Source organism: Balaenoptera musculus, chromosome 3, assembly GCF_009873245.2.
Source record: "Balaenoptera musculus isolate JJ_BM4_2016_0621 chromosome 3, mBalMus1.pri.v3, whole genome shotgun sequence".
In the NCBI taxonomy this organism is placed as follows: Eukaryota; Metazoa; Chordata; class Mammalia; order Artiodactyla; family Balaenopteridae; genus Balaenoptera; species Balaenoptera musculus.
This window is the reverse complement of record NC_045787.1, coordinates 39,130,832-39,150,212: the sequence shown is the minus strand read 5'-3', so window position 1 is coordinate 39,150,212 and position 19,381 is coordinate 39,130,832. Positions and strand designations below refer to the sequence as shown.

The following is a 19,381-nucleotide window of genomic DNA, read 5'->3' as shown; positions in this document are numbered from 1 at the left end:
TCATTTAGTCTTTTTTTTTTTTTTTTTTGCGCCTCTACTCTGTGCCAGGGTTTGTTCTTAGCATTGGGGATATAGCAATGACCTAATAGACAATAATCTCTGCCTTCCTGGAGCTTACATTCTAGATAGATGATAAGCAAAACAACTAAGTGAAATTAAGCGTTACAGAGAAAAATAAGACAAGGAAGGATAAGGGAATCTTGGAGAAGGTACATTTTTTAAAAAGGCTGGTTTAGGAAGACTTCATGGAGAAGGTGATATTTTGAGCAAAAACCTGAAGGGAGTAAGTAAGCATACAACAGTCTGGTGGAAAAGCATTACAGGTGTCCCACAGGCACTTCAAACCAAAGATTCCAAACTGAACTTATTGTTCTTCCTTGCAAGTCAGCTTCTCTTCCTGTTTTTCCTGTGTCTGAATTATGCCCTCATGTCTCCCACCAGTCAAGAAAAAAAATCTGAGATTTACCCCTAGACTCTACTCCTTCCATAGCTCTGAACAAACCTCACGTCCCTCTGAGCCTATCTCCTAATACCTCCTCTTGACTTTTCATTCTTACTGCCTTTGTTTAGACCGTCATCATTTTCCTCTTAAATTTTTCTAATAAGTGTTCTCTTAATCTGTCTCCTTGCCTCCAACCTTGCCTCCTCCAATGCATCCTTGATGCTGCCAAACAGTGATATTTGCAAAATGCAAAGTTTATCATGCCATTCTCCTGTTTAAACTTTTCAGTGGTTTCTCATAATGGTCGAACCTACTCTTTATTGTGGCATGGAGGGTCTAATGTGATTAGCACACTTGCCCTGCCCTCCTCTTCTTCCTGATAACCTCTCCAGGTTTATCATTTTAAGTACATCTACTGGCTCTTGCTCTATAAAGTTCCTTCTAAAAGCGACCCCTTGCAACATTGTGCCCTCATACTTTCTACAAGTTACTTTTATCCAGTGATTTGTTTACATGTTTCTTTCCTAAACCCAGCTCAGTACTTGGTTCAAACAGGTACTAAAAAAATGAACAGATAAAATTAAATGTACTGCCCTTGCTGACTGGTGTAATATAAATATGGATGCCCCATATCTAAGCTCTGGCCACAGGCGAAAGAATTTCTCTCTCCTCAAACTCTAAGAAACACCTTAGAAACCCCTTTTCAACATGTAATTCAACATATCCCGATACTGAATACAAACTGCCAGTTTTATTTACTTGGAAAACCATCTGATTTAAAAGCAAAATAGTACCTTCCCAACAAACAGCTTCTACTTTGGGGAATTCACATATACACCATTTCATCCGTGTACTTTTTTTTAGCAACACAGAGAATTTCAGTTCCAGAATATATGAACTGCAGAAGTTATGAGTCACTTCTGTTAAAGATACTGTGAGTTTGAGATCCGGTTACAGGGATTAAAGAAGGAAACTAAAGTTAATGATTGAAAGTAACTAGAGATAAAAGAAAATTAGCTTTACAAAGCTATTCTAGTGGCACCTGGGGGTGGGGGGAATCCAACTTGTATATAAGGGAGTAATGAAAGTGAAATCCAGCATCAACAGTCCAGACGTAAAATTAGCAAAATATTTAACATATAATAGACCAGGAATAGCAAAACGTAATTTTATATGTATTCAAATCTGGAACAAAATGAAACAAATTGCAAACTTCTCGTTTATTGAGCCTAGTGAGGGTAGCAATCTTTGTTTACAACAAGCACCTTATGGTAAATGGAAACTTACAGTACAACACTGCGTTAGAGAGGTATGTTACTGACAGTGTTTCCATTTGTTACCATAGTCATTCCTTATTAATGAATAGCAATTGGAATTAAACTACTGCACGATTTCCAGAGACCTATGGTTCATTTTGTTTTCTATAGAATAGTAAAAAATAATTATTTGAATTAATTTTGTATTTTACATGCTCCTATCACTATTTTGATATTTACACCTATGCATCTAGGAAGATTTATACTCTTGATAATGGTATTGGTATAATATGTAACTTTTTAAAAATACAAATTCTTAAAGATACTTTAAATATGTTATAGACATATAAACAGGCTTTCATTTAGAGTTTTATAGATAATTTAATTGAATATTGACAGTTTATATAGATAATGTAATTGAATATTGGCAGTTTAGCTCTCTTAAAAGATCTTAAAACTCAAATCTTTTTCTCTATGGCTGGCAACCCTAGGCAGAGATTAACTAGCACAGGGAGAATAAGCTATTGCTTGTTTATCAGCTTTGATTATACACAGCAATCAGCTGGAGATGTTAAGATACAGATTGCAATTCAATAGGTTTAGTGTAGAGCCCTGGATTCCAGTTTCTAACAAGCTCTCAGGGGATGCTGCTGGTCCATGGACCACACTTTTGAAGAGCAAGGCCTGAATCAAGGGTCTCAGCCTTGATGCCTATTGGAATCACCTGGGAGCTTTAATAATAATTTTAAAAAAACACCCCAGCATTTCTAGGGGTGCAAGGTTATTTAGTCTGGGGTCCAGTCTGGGTATAGAGTTTTTAAAGCTCCCAAGGTGAAGCTAAGAGGCAGCTAAATTTGAGAACTTATGTCCTAAAATGTATTGGTTAGACTTACCATAAGCTTTTATTTCCCCTGGTTTTTATTACCAAGGATAACAGCTAGGAATAACCAGTTCTGCATAGATTATGAGCACGAGGCCCTAAATCTCCAAATTCTTCCTGAGAATATGATGCATTATTAATCAGGCTCTAACATTAAGAATCTTAGTGACTTCATATCTACACTCCTACCAAATTATTAGTAACATACTTTTAATGATATCTTAAATATTCATGAATTATAATGAAATGACAATCTGAATTATTTTGATTAGGAAGTACAGCAGGCATATAAAAATGTGGTTTTAAAGTATATGGATGTGTCTACCCCTAACTACAGATAAAAAGGTTCAGATTAGTTAGGAAGTTTATAAAAAATAATCCCCAAACCTGGCACTTACACCAAGAAAAAGGCCCAGACACAGACAGGACAAGCAAAAGTTTACTTAGTGTCCTTATTTGAAGCAGGCACCACTGATCCTGGAGTTACAGACTGAATTATCACTCTTTCTTCATAAGGCCTTTCCTAATTACTTTGCTAAGTTGAGATGCGTAAAAGGTCAAGATGCTATTACATTTCAAGGCCCCCTCCCTAACTCTTGGAAAAAATAATGAAAATATTTTAAACTCTCAGCTATTTGCCGAAATTCCCTAAGTATGGTAAAGAGCTGGAGTACAAATCAACTGCCAAATACTAACGATGTGACTTAAACTTTCTGAACAGGCTTTCTCACCCCTAAAACAGGACATAGAAACAGTCCATTAAGAATGTAAAAGCAAACACAAATTCAAGGTAGCATTAAGTATTTAACTATGATAAGCCAAAAAATAAATACATAAATAGTGTAGCAGTGCAAAGAACTCAAGTCCAGATTGGGGACTACTTCTAGGTTTGCCACTAATAGCCCATAAGCAAATCACATACCTCAGCCTCATTTTAAAAATAAAGGCACCTTAAATAGATCATCCTGAGGATCCTTAGCAGACCAAAGCTCTATGACCTAAAGATAACTAATTAAGTGCTCCTCTGAAGCAATTATGATTAGCTCTAAAGCAAAAAAAACCCCCACCTTATTACTTTTAACATGATTAGTTTAACAAGTCTCTTAAGAAAAACACATTTTAAAGTTGTCCTCAAGAAAAGTCTTCTAATTATTTAGCTATCATTTAAAATAGCAAATAAATTTAAAAATTAAAAAAAAATGGAATGTGGGGGAAATGGGGAGAAAAGGATCATTAAGAAAACCAGTGTAAGAACACCATGCCGAATTAAAATAAACAATGTAAACTGAAGATGAGATATTAAAAAGCTTTTCCTAAGGAAAACTACCTCAAAGCATGCAGTATGGGATTTTACAGTCTATTCCAAAGAATATACAGGCATTCGTTTTTAATACACAAAATGTTTCTAAGGACTGCAAATAACTCATAATTATGAAATAAAATGATCCCAATTAATAAAGATGGTAATACATGGAGATTATTTCCTTTTATTGTTCAATTTGAATACATATCCTGACAACCACAAATCACCTAGTGTGACCAAATACATGAGAAACCCCTGTAAGAATCACAAAGTGCCACTTCTGCAGCTTTCTGTCACAAGGATGCTGAGAAAATGTAACAGTGAAGGAGTGAGACACAGGTTGTCTCGATTATTAGTTCCAATCATTAATCTTCTTCAGAACTGGACTCATCCTCTTGGTCAGAGAGTTCAGGGACAGGGAAGCGGAGAATGGCAGCTATCCCAGTCAACTGGCTGAGCTGCTCCCCAGACACATGAAGACTGGAGAAGATCCTAACAGAGCCTGCGTTCTCCTTCACACTGTCCACCAGCCGCACGTACCGGCTACGTGTGGCTACATCCTGGTGCCTGAAGAGCTCATCGCTGATGAGCAACGTGTCAACTGCCATGGCCTCATTGGCCTTCTCCACCTGCTTGAGTCCATAAAAAGCTCGGTCAGGTTCATGTTGTAACATTTTATAGAAGTCATCCAAGGCTTTTACTTCCCCAGCGGCTTTAGTGTCTGAAAGGCGGCTAGCTACTGTAGGGTCACAAAGGGCCTCTTTCAGAGAGTACTTGTGTCCAGAGGAGGCATGTACCTAGAATCACAATTATAAAAGTCAGACAAAAGAATCTCATAGAGTACCCATTAAACAGCCCACAATGACCTCAAGCCAAAAGCACTGGTAAGGCTTTATATGTTTAAGAATTTAAGCCAAGTTTACTATATCAATTTGCTAGTCTCTTTTCATTTCATGATCTCACTTAACAATCCCAGTCAAGTTAAACCTTCCTCCTCTTGTACTTTTCCTAGTTCTAAAACTTTAGGAGTCGTTTACACGAACCCCTCTGCCCATTCTTAATTATCCCTGGGTAAGACTGTTTTACCTGAAGGAATTTGGACCGGTTTTCCAGGAGCAGTTTGTTGTCCGTCTTCACTGCTTGTTGAAACATGTAGTCGCAGAACTGCTCCCTCACAAATCCTGGGCTGGCCACCAGGACGCACTTTACAACATCAAAGTGTATGTGGCGCTGGATAGCCTGGACCACCTGTTCATAGAACCGCTCCAAGGCCCGGTCGTGCTGGGAGCAGTTGCCTTTCCGTTTCCTAGGGATGTTCACTTCCACCTTGGCCCGAGTGAGAGTCATGCTGGGAGTGACTAAGCAGATATGGGCGAGGCCTTCCTGCATCACCACAGCCGCTACATCGGCGCTCCAGGCTGGGTCACAGGCTTGCTCGATGCGCTCCAGAACCACACTGTCCCACTGCTTCTTGGCCAGGGTGAACTGGCGATTGGGCTCCAGCTCGATGGTGTGGTAAGCCCCCATCTTGACATACTCATTCTCCTGGATGTTGGTCCCCTTGACCCGCAGCTGGCAGGCTTGAGAGTCGAAGTCGATGGCCTCCACGCAGAGAGTGAGAGTAGTGCGGACCCGGTTGCTCCCTACGCTGCCCGTGGAGGACTCCGTCTGTACCTTGCGGATGGTGGAGGCGCGCAAGCTGTCGCCCACCTGCACTAGATTGTAGGTGTGCCACATGTCCTCAGGTTCCTCAGGAACCAGGGTCACCTGGCCCGCATTGTCTTTCTCAATGTCCTTCCTCAGGAGCTTCATGATCTTGGCAGGGGCTCACTGCCAGAACAAGAGGAACCGAGGGGGATCCCCACAAGGAAAGGGGTAAGGAGGGGAAAGTTTAGGCCGGGAAGGGGGCGGGGTCCGGTTCCTACAGGCACTTGCCTGGCGGGAAGCAAACACTTTCTATATGACTCTAGCGGCCGGGGGGAACACTTACTCTAGCCCTTCCGTTTCGTGGTCTCGCGGCGCGCCGCGTCGAACCGGCGCAAGAGACACCGGCGAACACCTCCTCCGCGGTTCCTGGGGCCGTACAGACCGAGGCCGATGCAGTGAGAGCGCATGCGCAACCCACGTCCTGCCTCCCGGCGCACGTTTTACGTCCCCAATGGGGAGGCGGGGCCGCAGCTTGCGCGTGCGCAGGCGCACTAAGCCGGGAGGTGTTTCCCGGAGAATAAACCACCCAAGGAAAGTGCACGGAATGTTTGGTGGCGACTCCTTCGTATTAATGCTGAATTTGGACGTCCTAAGTTTTCTCTTCCACCCCTGTTTGTGAAGAATCTGGGGAGTTTGTGAGTGCAAATATATATATTTTTTTCAGCTGTGTGCGGTTGCCCCGCTACACCTTCTCCCTCCGGGTAAATGCAATTTCAAAACTTACGGAAAAGTAAAAGGAACTCTGAAAAGTGCAGACTTGGCCCCAAGGTCCAAACTACGGCCCGCTTTGCTCCTGCCTTATCCGCACTCAGACGCCACACGCTTTTTGGAGCTGGTCTGTCCAGAAGCTGTTTCTTAAGAACGACTGGTCATGGTGCGTCTGGGCCTTGAGTAACGTGCCCAGCTGTTTTCCGCGCTTAATTAACCAATTCTGCATGATCTGATTAACCCAGATGTTAGAACATTGATCCCAGAGAAAGAAGAAACCATCTGTGGAATTTACCCCTGGATGGACCTCTCAGTTGCTTGATCTGATGTCCTGAGAATCCCAGAATCCAAGGTTGGCAGACTCAGCTTTCCGCAGCTCAGTAGCCTGTGAAAGGTTTATGGGGGGGAATTGGGTCTCAGTAGTTTAGGACGGGATCTTCACTGTCAAAGCTGAGCTGAGAGCTGAGGATTGGGGAAGTGGGGAAGGACTGTTTACTATGACCGACCTTGATTGAATAGCTACAGAATTCATTGGTAAGAAAAACCTTACGTCACTTAACATTTTGGGTGGGGAAGGAGAGGCGGGGGAGTTTGGGAAGTGGGGGTTGCCTCTTAAAAGGACCAGTGAATAGAAAAAGCCTACCAAAGTTTTTTTGAGAGTTAAGATGGGTTGGAGAGAAGAGGGCACAAATCTTCCCCATTCGCCTTCCTATCTTATTGCGTATGGCATTTAAAGGGAAGCTTACCATCCTGAACTGGTGAGACAGGGATGAAAGGGAGCAATCTGATGTTGGCACAAGTCTTGATACTCAAATCTCAATTAACTTCCTCAGAGATTGCCAGGGGATACATAGGTCCCCTCCAAAGCTCTAGTGCAAATTAGAACCAATATTTTGTGGCCTCTCTTCTCCCTCCTTCTCTTTCTGTACCTCCTTCCTTCCCCACCTTCCTATCATACTGAGTGCCCTCCCAAAGTTCCTAACTCAGACTGCCTTCTTCTACTTCCAGGAGAACCCAGCAGCTTTTCACTGAGCAAGGAACTGATCACACTGAAGTGTGAGTATGGCTTGTGTCTCCAAAGGACATGTATCTTTTTAAAAGAATTCTTAACTGGTAGAGTGAATGTGTGTGTGTGTGTGTGGGACAGAGAGAGAGAGGGAGAGAGAGGGAGAGAGGGAAAGGAGGAGATGCTTTGAGATACTCCTTGATCACCTAAGTATAATCATCCCCCTCTTGAAAAATCTGCCAAGGATCGAAAACCACAGAATCACAGTGATAGGCACACAGGGACCTTGATAAATGTTAGGTTTTTACGGAAGAGCTATCACTTACTGAATATTCACCAGGTACTTTCCTATGCTTTTTCTAGGCCTTGCCTGTAAGGTAAATATTTGTTATCCTCATACATAGGTGAAGAAAATGAATTACAGAGAAGTTAAGAAATGTATTCAAGATCACATAACCAGCATTCAAATCCAGGCCTGCTTAATTCCACACTCTCTCTTTCCACTGACACAATTCTACATTTATGGATGCTTGAAATCATCTCTGCAACCCCAAAGATTATGTGCTATTACCCACTGGCATTTCCCCTTAACTCTCACCTTTGCCAGTTAAACAAAGACTCACAGCTTAGGAACCAACCTAGGGCATTTGAAAGGAAGGTCCCTTCCTTGCTCTTTCAGTACTTTAAAACAGTCCTTATATTCTTTTAAACGTAATATTCCTTTTGCTCAGCCTAGGTCACCGTTGTAATTCTTGAGAAAGATCTAATATTCTACTTTAGAAAAATACACACATATTTCTACGTTGAAAATCTATGGGAGACCGCCATAGACTGTTGATTCTGTGGTTCTTTTGTTTGTTTGTTTGTTTGTTTTAATTATGAGGCACACTACTTTGGGCTGTCTTTTTAAATATAAATGTGCTTCAGTGATTGAACATACTACAAAACTTTTCACAGAATTATTATTTAATCTGAAACGTCTGTAACAGAATTTTCTTTTTAGTAACTTGAGCTTGTTGTTGAATGATCAGGTGTTTTTCTCCTAGATTTTGTGTTATAACTTAGTCTTTCTAGATCAGTTGTTACACTTTTGAGTTATTTGGGGTTCTCATTCCCTATTAATTAAAATCCAAATTCCCTGGCATTCAAGGCTTCCAAGACATGGCTTTACAAGCTTTATTTCTCCTTTAATTCAGAGTTTTTGATTTGTCTATCACTGATATCTTAAAATAAAGAAGTCACATTCTGTTTTATAATGTTACTAACAATTTAAAAAGAAGATTACTCTTAAAGTAAGTTTCTGTAAACCTATTTCAGTTTTTTGAGATAATCCATGCATAGATAAGAAAATGATTAATTTTTAAACACATTTTAACGAGGAAAAGGTCTTAAAATGTTCAAAAATAATGTATGATGACAATTAGTTTTATTATACTTGGTTTGGAAGATTATACTTGGTTTGGAAATGACAGTTAGTTTTATTATACTTGGTTTAGCCAGCACTCTGATTATAAATATCTAGTGATAATAGCAATAGTTTATTTAGAGAGAATGTGCTAACCTTAGATTGTACAAAGATGCCTATGTGACCTCCACAGGCAAAGTTAGTGGTCAACAGGGAGGGTTATTCAGCTAATTCAGGCAAAATGGTGAAAGGGAAAAGGGAAAGGTTTTTTTTTTTTTTTTTTATAAGGAACTTGCTGTACTCACTTACTATCTAAGTTCCTGTGATTAAAAATACTTACTTGCAATCGTCACAGAACAATACAAAGCTCCTACCAAATAAATAATTTTATCAACAAAAGTGTGTGTGTGTGTGGGTGTTCCTGTTTGTATGAATCTCTATACAGTACAGGATCATTTTATTAAAAATATTGCAATAAAATATGTAATTTTAGGAACTGGTCAATACCCATGCATTTTCAAACTGTAGTACTTGGCAAACTAAAAGTATATAGTTAATAAGAAAATTTTGAAAGTACATTGTAATTTGTATTAATAGTATAGGATTTATAATAAAATATGCAGACCATTCATCTTAATCATCTGAGGTTCTAATGTGATTGATTTGAGTGTCCTATTTAAATTTAAGAATTTACATTTATTTCAGCAGATCTCAGATAGTTCATAGAAAACAGCATATGTCTTCACTCCTTTTAATATTTGAATTATAATGATTTTTCAAATCAGATTTCTCATTTAATTTGTTTATAGAGCTCTACATTTGGATAAAACAATATTAATGCTTTTGCACATAAAATGAATTCTTAATACTAACCAGTACTTATACTGTAATCTCCTTTTAAGATTTAGTTGACTTTTTCATCTTCCTTTTAAGTTATAGAAGACGTTAGATCAAAATTAGGTCCCTTCAAATATACATGGCCCTAGCTCTAACCACCAATATGATAGAATATTAGAGATGTTAGAGCTTGCCAAAACTAGCGTTATTGATCCTATGACCTGAAACATTTTTTTATTACTTTATTGTCACCTTTCTCCTCCTGCAGCTTCCTTTTTAAAGGGAGAGTATTCAGAGGAAGCTCTGCTCTTGGAATCTGGTGAGGTTGCTGGTGCCAGAGGAGCAATTATCCCCTGAATTAGATACAGATTTGGCTCTGGAAGAGAACTGAGAAGGGGGACAATGTTCACATCTTTGTACCTAGAAGGAGTGTGTCTGAAATCTTATGATGCATGTTTTAAAAGTACAAAGAAATGTGATAGAAAATTGCATGTAGGTATACTGCATGTTATTTATTATAATTTTCAGATGTATATTTTCCCACATTTCAACATCTCTTGAAACTTGGAGGCATCTAACCATTTAGCAATTATAATTGGATTGGCAGTACTTTTCTTTCTTAATAGTACATAAAATAACGGTGCATCATTCAATTGATGGTGTCTTCCATTCAGTTAGATATAAATATGGGTAGATGGAAATAGGTAGGTGGGGATATAATTAAAAGAGACAACCTGACCCCTTAAGTATTATTATGAGTTTGTCTGTAGTCTAGTCTTTTGTGACTCGTTCAATAACAAATTTTCAAGTGACTATTATTCTAAGATGGTAGAGATAATAAACAAAGACCCTATCCTCACAGAGCATACAGCGAGCTGGGAAAACAGACAATTAGATGTTTAATTTTAATATGTGGTGTATTATAGAAGCAAAAGTGCTAAGGGCATACAAGTCTCTGGGGGAGGGGGTCCAGTCTACTCCAGTGGGTTCTTGGAAATCACATTCATATGGGGACTTGAGGATCAGTAGCAGTGTAACTGCTTATGCAAAAGCCTGGAGACTTCAGAGGAGCTGGCACAATAGAGGAGCTGAAAGAAGCTCAATAATCATGAGGATGAGAATATATTCAGCTCATTTACATCTGTTGATACTCTACTGTACTTGCTTCGAGAGCGAATACAATTCTCCAGTCACAGACCACTCTGAATAGGCAGCGTATTCTGACTTTAGCATTGTGACAACAGTTCCAAATATCTTTCCTCTCAATTTCCTAACATGAATTCAGATACACTATTTTGTATTTCATACCACAGAAGAGCAGTGTAGGTAAAGAATAGCATTTTGATGCCTAGTTTTCTGAATATATTTAAAACATGAGCTCCTTTATTTTATAAAATACTTAAGGGGCATATTAAAATTCAGCAAGTTCTACATCTAGTGGGAAGCTTGTTGGGTTGAGGTGCTGGAACACAGGTAGAGGAACATCCATCTAAGGAAGTAAGATCCACAGTTATAAGTTGTGGTCCAAGAGCTCATGCATCAAAATAGCATCATGACAGCAGGGAAGAAAAATAGGCAAACTAGTTTGGCATATATATTTTATTGCTACTGTCACTGCCTATTTATTAAACAAACAAACAAAAGTCCTATGAATTTATTGCTGCCTTTACAGACATCATAATGACTTAAATATTTTCACTGTCTTCCATTGTGTGTCATTGGAGGTCATTTCTTTGTTATGGGTAAGTGGCTGACTTCCTTCCATATCCAGCCATTAGCTCACTTCTTTTAGAATAGGAAATCTTGCCTGTGAAAAATGTCACAAAAGAAGACTCCTGCTTTCAGGCTAACTAAAATGTTTCTAGGGAGGAAAAATATATAACTCAATTAGGGATAATTCTACATTTGTATTCTTAATAACCAGAGATAGTAGTCTTATTTGAGTTACAATTAATGTAGGGAGAGACATCATCTAATTTCACTATATACCTAAAAGTCATGGAAATAACAGACTCACTTCACCACTAATTAGATCCTTATCAAAGTCTTTTAGATAATTATGCTTGGATTTAACATTTAGAGGGCTAAGCAAGAGAGAAATGGACTTACATTTAGACAGCCTGGTATATTATTTCAGAGCATGAGAGATCTGAATTGAGTACAAGCTTTGCGGTTTATTAATTGGGAGACTTTGGTCAAATTAGGCTCTTAGTATTTTGGTTTGTTCATCTCTAAAATATGGATAATAGTTCCAGAATTTTCCCTTTTTTGAGATTAAAATGTAATATGTGCAAAGTTCTTGGCACAGGGCCTCTTATCTAATACATTCTCAGAAAATATGTGCCTTTCAGCAATAAGTTGTGCTAGTTTTTCTCTGTTATTGTTTGTCTTGACCCTTGTCCCCTGGGAGTTTGAATTCTGCCATTTGGACATGGCCATTGGGATGGCCGGGCAAGGCATTAGGGGGTAGAAGGAAAAGCAGGGGTATTCATTTCCCTTGCTTTCTCCCTGCTATGCTTCAACTTTGGCACTAGCTGTATTCTTCTTCTTATGGCCACAGCTCCTGTCCAGTGGTCCCCCTCCCATAGCCACAGTTCACAGTCAAGCTGACACTGCTGCCTTCTCAGGCCTAGGAACGGCAATGGCTTTTCTTCTCATGTTGCTTCAGGTACTTTCTTTCTACTATTGCTCATTCTACGTGCTCCAGCCATCTTTTGTCAGTTCCTTTATATGCTTCTGCCAGCAGTCCCTTGATTTAATTTTCTTCAGTTAAATCCTTTATATATGCCACTAGTTTTTTTGCTGGGACTTTGACATATATAAAATAACAATAAAGGGCCTCCCTGGGGGCGCAGTGGTTAATAATCCACCTGCCAATGCAGGGAACATGGGTTCGAGCCCTGGTCCGGGAGGATCCCACATGCTGTGGAGCAACTAAGCCCGTGCACCACAACTACTGAGCCTGCGCTCTAGAGCCTGTGAGCCACAACTACTGAGCCCACGAGCCACAACTACTGAAGCCCACACACCTAAAGCCCGTGCTCCGCGACAAGAGAAGCCACCGCAATGAGAAGCCTGTGCACCGCAGCGAAGAGTAGCTCCCGCTCGCCGCAACTCGAGAAAGCCCGTACACAGCAACAAAGACCAAACACAACCAAAAATAAATAAAATAAATCTTTAAAAAAAAGCTTAAAAAAAATAACAATAAAGACTTTGTTTGGACTTAGAGAAGGGCATCTTTCTTGATGAATCATTTTTAAATGTTGGGAAATGCTAATACAAGGCATTTCTAAATATAATGGGAAGTTTACTGGGATGGTTTATTGGGTAGGTGGTTGTTGGGATGTAAACCCAGCTTTGAAGACTGGGGAGAGTTTGTTTAGATGGCAGGGGGTGGTAAGAAAGAAGGGTGGAGTGCTCTTCTAGATGCAGAAAACAAGATTCCGTGCGCAGTAGTAAGATGAGCATGAGGATTAGGGGGAAATAAGGAAATGGGACTGGCTATCATGGGCAGTTTATGTTCAGAAGTTTTGGTAGGCAGAACAGTGGTCTCTCAAATATCTTCATTTCCTAATCCCTGGACCTGCAAATATATTACCTTATATGGCAAAAGGGATTTGGCAGATATGATTATATTAAGAATCTTGATATGGGGAGATTATCCTGGATTATTCAGGTGAGCCCAAAGTAATTAGGATTTTAATAGGAGGAAGGAAATAAAGTCAGAGTCAGAGAAGGAGATGTGATGATGAAGCAGAGTCACAGGAAAAGATTTGAAGATGCTACTTTGCTGGCTTTGAAGATGAAAGGTGGAACTGCATGCCAAGGAATGCAGGTTGCCTCTAGAATCTGGAAAAGGCATGGAAATGGATTCTCCCCTGGAGCCTCCAGAAGAAATGCAGTCCTGCTTGCATCTTGATTTTAGCCTAGTGAGGCTTCTGACCCACATAACTGTAAGATAGTAAATTTGTCTTGTTTTAAGCCCGTAAATCTGTGGCAATTTGTTACAACAGCAATAGGAAACTGATAGAGGCAAAGTAGGAGACAGAGGGTGCTGGATTAGGGCAGACCCTGAAAGGTCAGTTGAGAATTTTGGATTTTATCTGAAAGACAACAAAGAACCACCAAAGGTTTTTGACTAAAGACTAAGGAATGATGAAAATTATGTATTAGGAAGATGAATTAGAGGTTAAGTTCAGAATGAAGACAAGATGATGAGTTCTGCAGTACTGTGCAAGGGTGGGTGTGGTGATAAGACCCCAGATTAGCTGTGGACTCCATGAATTGATGAGAAGTTTGTTAGGAAGCTGACAACATGATGACTGACAGGGTAACCAACAAAGGAAAGGAAGAAGTCAAATTTCAGATCCTTATTGTGTTGTGAAATGGGCATAAATATAGCACATATAAGGAACCTGTTGATTCTGAGATAATAACTTTAAACTCTAAATTTCAATATGATTGAATAATATATATGTGTAGATATAGATATAATACATATATACACACACAAAAGAGAATTAAATGTAATTTAGAAACGTGTATGCATTATTTTCCTTTAAGTTCCTTCTTGGATTTAGCAAGGTTATTACCCCCAACAATTGCAGAAAACCCACAGTATACAACTTGTGGCTGTTTTAGGCATGGGGAAATAAAGTAGTTGAATTTAAAATATATATATATATATATGTATAAGAAATTATAATTTGTTTCTGTTTTTTCAAGTTTCAGTCTTGTCTTTTTAGAGGATATGCAGACCTCGTTTGATCATTTCTGCATTAGTGACTGCTTATTTAGTAAAATGAAAAAGTACAACTTGAGTAGTTAGTAAACCATTCATATTTTGCACAACAACAAGAAAAAAATGCAAACAACCTCCAAAAAATTTGAGCTGGAGAGGAGTCATAGGTCAAACACATGTAAAGGGTAGTGACAGTGGCTGATAAGGTCAACCATTCACTGTAAAGTGGTTCAGAAGTTGCCACTGTTTGGATTATTGGCCCTTTTCACACAAAGCTTCACCCTATCTGCCTTCTCTTTCTTTCACCCTTACAACTTTTCCCTCTCAGTCAGTAACTGGTAAAAAAGATCTGACCACGGGTTAATCATTTGGAAAATCTTAGAAAATGCTACGATTCAACCTGTTTTCTAAATTGAACGTAACTTTGCATCTCCACTGTGTTTAAGTCTCTCCTGAAAGATAACTATTTATGCACAAGTAACAATACTATATTTTGCATTTAAAAATTTAGTCGGCCGTGTGATATTTACAAAGTAAATGTTCACTATTCCTTCCTCAATTTCAATAGGTTCCTTCTCCTGGGTGTTAACACAGAAACATCATTTCAAGACAAGAGGCAACTTTACCTTGCATTCTTCCCTTTCCTCGTTTTGTAGCAGAAAATATCTTGAGTACTTGACAGCAAAAAAATGAATAATACCCACTCTTGAGCAACCTGAGGGTAGGAACTTTGCATATAAATCAGGTGCCCGCCCTCAAAAAAAAAAAAAAAAAAAAGAAAAGAAAAGGAAGGTAGAAGCTATCAGCAAAGTCCTAAAATACCACGTATGTTGTCAAAACAACTTTAATTTGAAAAGTCAGTTCCACCTTGTAAAGTTTTCAGCTCCGCTCCCGCCTAACATTGGGGTGGAAGGTTTTGAAACGACATCAAAAGTAATTCATAACAAAACCCAAACGCAGAAACTGCTTTCTGTACTCCAACCTGCCCAGACTACCTGGAGCTCCGGAAAGTGGATCCGCGCTCCATTCTCCCCTCCGGGCCGAAGCTCTGCATGCCTCCCTCCCCACTTCAAGCCCCTAGTCTCGAGTCTCGAGCGCAGGAGAGGCTCAGAGATAAGCAGGGTCACTCACCGGTGAGGAGCCAGCAGCAGGCGACAGCGACCCCTGGGCTGGCGCGGCGCCGGGGGGCCATAGTTGGAGCGGCCGCAGCGCCCTGGGACGCGCTGGATCGGGGGGAAGGACTCGGCGAAACCACGCGCTGGAGCCGCGTTGCTCTGGGCCACTCCGCCCGCCGCCGTGGGTCTCAGTCGCTAGCCCCGTTGGCCCCGGCGCCTGGGAGCAGCACAGCGATTTCCTGTGTTTTCGACCAGCCCCTCTAAGTTCGCTTCACGCTTCTCGCATCCCAGAGGGATTGCCACATCTCCCCGCCGTTCGCACTCTCGGGCTCTGAAATCCCACTGGCAGCCTCCCAGGCTCTGTCCGAGACATGGACAAATAAAGCCAGCTTCGCGGGTCCTTGTTTAGGCTAAAGTCCACGAGCTGCGAAGCAAACCTTAAAGGGACATCTGCCTTTCATTGAGAGGGTGATTCCGCTCCCCGCGCCAACTCCCTAAGGTAGTAGGGACGCAGCCGAGGGCCGGACCTTCGGGAGGGTGGCTCCAGCCCAGTGGCTCCGCCTTCGCACCCCTCACTTCTCCCCGGGTCTGGGCACGGAGGGCACTTTCAAAGTGCCGGGCTCCTAGGCCCTTAAGGGGAGGCTGCTTTCCTGGGGTCCGATTGCGCAGAAAGGATCGGTCCGTCTATGCAGGAGAGCAGATCTGGTAACCCCCGTGCCTCTCCTGTAGACACTTGAACTTCGCTGTCCAGCCGTCTCACACTAAAAGTGGGTGGGGGCGTCCACCCCGACACGCCCCGCTGAGGGCTTGGCTTTCACTTATGGAGGGTTTCCTTCCTTTATGGCGATTCGTGGTCACAGGGAGGCTTTTCTTTGGGAAGACTGTGATAAGCTGGGGGAAAGGAGAACCAAGACTGGGGGAAAACACGAAAGAAAGAAATGCAAGAGGGAAGCGGGAGGGGAAGGAAGGGAGGAAAACAGTCTCGTTAGAAATGGAATGTGTGTGGGCAATTTTGTTTTAATCTGAATTAGGATGTTTGTACACTGAAAGTTGAATCTAATAAAGAATTTAGGGCACTGTTTTATTTCTTGTTGCTACAGACTTTTATAAGTAAGAGTGCGTTAAGTCGGTTGCATGTTACTCCCTCCTTCCTCGCTCCCACTACTCTAGGGAACTGAGAATTGGGAAGGTAAGTTGGCCCGTCAGAACGCTGGGGCTTGGACCCCCCTCCCTGGGAGACCCAGGCCACTTAGGAGTTTGCAATGCTTCCCTTGTCTGGTGAGTTGTACATCCTTTGAGTCAAGAGCCACATCTACATGTTAGCTTCACCGAATACTTGCTATTTTTAAATCAGCTGTGTTTTAGTGGTTTTGAGAATTTCAAAGAAGGGGAAGGAGTGGATGAGTGGATTTGTGTTTACAGGTGGTGGAGGGACTCAATTCTATGCAACTCCATTCGATTCAATTCAGTTCAATTCAACTAATTACTAACTGAAAGTTTCTGTCTAGCAGGTCTAGGGCTAGGCAGGACAAGAGTGCCACCCAAAGGAGGACTCATTGCCTGGAACACAGTACAGGTGACACAGTACAGAGAATCCAAGGGAAGGGCAGAGAGAAAAACCACAAGGATGATTGAATAGATTGCCAAGTAGAAGATTGCAGGGACTAAAAGTTGGAGAAGACAAAATTTTAAAAGTTTAATGAAGATCAGAAGTAGGGTGGGCAGAGGTGAAAGGTTGAAGGCCATCAAATCTCAGAAAAGGACCTATCCGCCAAAGAATTGTTGTTCTAATTTATGAATTTGAAGTGATTCACTACTTAGTAAGTATATTAAAAACCCTGTTTCCCCCTGTTTCCAGCTCTCATATTTTCATTTCTTAGTCCTATCTTCAAAATTGCAGAAATAAGTCTCTAGAAAAATTGCCTTGTGTTGGGCCACTGTTCAGTCCCACTTGGCTTTACTTGGGCTCCTTTGCCTGCATTCAGTGCTCTCACTACCCCAGTTTGGCTTTCCAGTCTCTCCCATCTTCATTAACTTGATATCATCAACCTGCTTCCTGCTGCTCCCCTTTCTGGGAAAGCTCTGCCACAGAATGCCTTTCCGGTGTATATCCCACCTCTCTGTCTGTAGTTTCACTTATGTCTTATGCTTCTCAGTATGACCCAAAGGGCTTTGCACAATAATCAGTAAATTCTGATTAATTGACTTATGCTTAGACATTAAAAAATCATAATATTTTCCTAAAAATATATCTCCAAATTGCTCAGAGTTTTCAAAAACAGATAATAGTATATATATATGTGTGTATGTGTGTGTGTCTATGTGTGCATATACATATATGTACACATATATACACATGCATGTATGTATATGGAATTATAGAAAATTGCAATATATTGAATTATAAAAAATGAAAAGAGAAATTGTAAAATTATACCTTATTGAAATAAAGTAGGATTAAAACATACTTATAATCAAGGCTGTAGTTACTGGGAACTTTACCTTTCTTTGGGAGGGTTAATAAATACTTTGAATGTAAATATTTTTAAAATCTCCTCTAAGATTTACAAACTAATGGTGATAACCAGTGCTATGGTTGAAGTTAATTTTCATATGTGTTATGAATCTTATGGCTATATTTATTGATCTTCTTCATGTCAAATCAATGCAGATGTAGGAAAGTATTGCTGGAGAAGTAAATTTAGAATAAGTGTTCATTTTCTGAATTTCAATAAATCTAAACACAAATCAGTGTCAGGAAACCTATTTTCTTAACCAGTTTTATCCTGACTAACAGAAAGACATGCCATTGCGTGAACTGAGACTTAGAGAAGATAAAAGCTGTGGTCACAAACTAGTAATTAAATGAGGTCACTTGATGGCTAATGCTAAGCTCTAGACTTTATACTGTATGCTTTTCTATTTTAAGTGAGACCTAATCTGATCAGATCTCTTTTAGAGTTTGGAAATATGGGTGAAAAAAGTACAGAGAGGTTAGAGGCTGAACTGATAAAGAATTTGGAAAGTAGAGTCTATGAAATGAGGCAAAAGTAATTGGGGTTACTGACCAATAATCTCAAAAAGAGAAACAGATACTTCATTCCAAAGTATTCTCCTTGGAGCTAATCTAATATAATGAGAAAGATTATGGTAGGTTCTGGAGTTAGACTGCATGGATTCAAGTCCTGGAACCACCATGTGGTAGCTGTGTGATTCGGGAAGAATTATCTAGTGTCTCTAAGCCTCAGTTTTCTCAGAAGGAAAATGAGGATGAAAATATTGCCTTTCTCTGAAGATTGTTGTGAAGATTAAATGAGAGAAGCCTACAAAGCATTTAGCACAGTGCCTAGATTAAAATACAGTAAATGCTTAGTAGAAATGAATCATTCTTCCCAGTAGTAGGAGAATTAGTATTAGATTGACAGTGGAAACATAGGGTGGGGCCTCTGTGTGGTGGGCTCTATAGGAAGTGATGTAACTGGATGGGCATCAGAAAGGGAACTTTAGTGGTTGGCTAAAAACATTTCCATCAATTCCTATTATTGTTTCTAGAATCCTCACCTTTAGAATATTTACTTTGGATTAGGAAATTATCTTGAAGATACCCCTATAAAATGGGTATACGTTAAGACATCAGAACCTCTTATGACATTAGCAAGGATTTGCTTTTCAAATTAGCTGGCTGTCAAAAGATTATTCTTATTATTTTTTTAACAAGAGAAGAAAAATTTCATTAAGGGGTTGGGAATAAAAGAGAGTCTAGAGTTCTGCTTCTGGTGTAAGCCAGGGTTCTTTGGTAGTACAATCATGGATTCTCAAGGCCACAGCATAAATAAGATATCCCCATCTGGGTAGGAGGGTGGTGTCACTTTTACTCAATAATAAATAATTTTTAAACTATTGTATGTTAAAATAACATATTTTTATAAGAAAAATACAAAATGATGTGTTTTGAAAAGTTAAATGTGAGGTCTCAAATAC

General features: G+C 40.1%; 2 protein-coding genes and 1 long non-coding RNA gene across 11 annotated transcripts in view; 1 reads left to right on the top strand and 2 right to left on the bottom strand.

Moving 5' to 3' along the window:
* Positions 1-16,475, bottom strand: part of ITGA1 (integrin subunit alpha 1) — a 162,119-nt gene extending 145,644 nt beyond the window's left edge. The window contains exon 1 of the mRNA XM_036845626.1: positions 15,417-16,475. Coding sequence (XP_036701521.1) covers positions 15,417-15,477 — 61 coding nt within the window. The 5' untranslated portion in view covers positions 15,478-16,475. The remainder of the gene's footprint in view (positions 1-15,416) is intronic.
* On the bottom strand, positions 1,652-5,999 carry PELO (pelota mRNA surveillance and ribosome rescue factor). The gene is made up of 2 exons (XM_036845629.1): positions 4,968-5,999; positions 1,652-4,678 (listed from the first exon to the last, which is right to left on the bottom strand). The coding sequence occupies exons 1-2, from the start codon at positions 5,691-5,693 to the stop codon at positions 4,247-4,249; spliced, it is 1,158 nt and encodes a 385-aa protein (XP_036701524.1). The 5' UTR covers positions 5,694-5,999; the 3' UTR covers positions 1,652-4,246.
* Positions 5,288-19,381, top strand: part of LOC118891846 — a 143,919-nt gene continuing 129,825 nt past the window's right edge. The window contains exons 1-6 of one of the 9 annotated variants that reach the window (XR_005019189.1): positions 5,288-5,396; positions 5,685-6,223; positions 6,542-6,648; positions 7,305-7,352; positions 12,105-12,212; positions 12,427-12,465. This is a non-coding gene — a long non-coding RNA (uncharacterized LOC118891846). The other 8 variants (XR_005019190.1, XR_005019194.1, XR_005019187.1 and 5 more) reach the window with 8 other exon arrangements.

Bases quoted from the DNA above. Each gene is read 5' to 3' on its own strand.
- PELO (XM_036845629.1), bottom strand. From the start codon at position 5,693: ATGAAGCTCCTGAGGAAGGACATTGAGAAAGACAATGCGGGCCAGGTG. The intron at 4,679-4,967 runs GTAAAACAGTCT...TTGTGATTCTAG, and splicing joins ACCGGTCCAAATTCCTTCAG to GTACATGCCTCCTCTGGACA.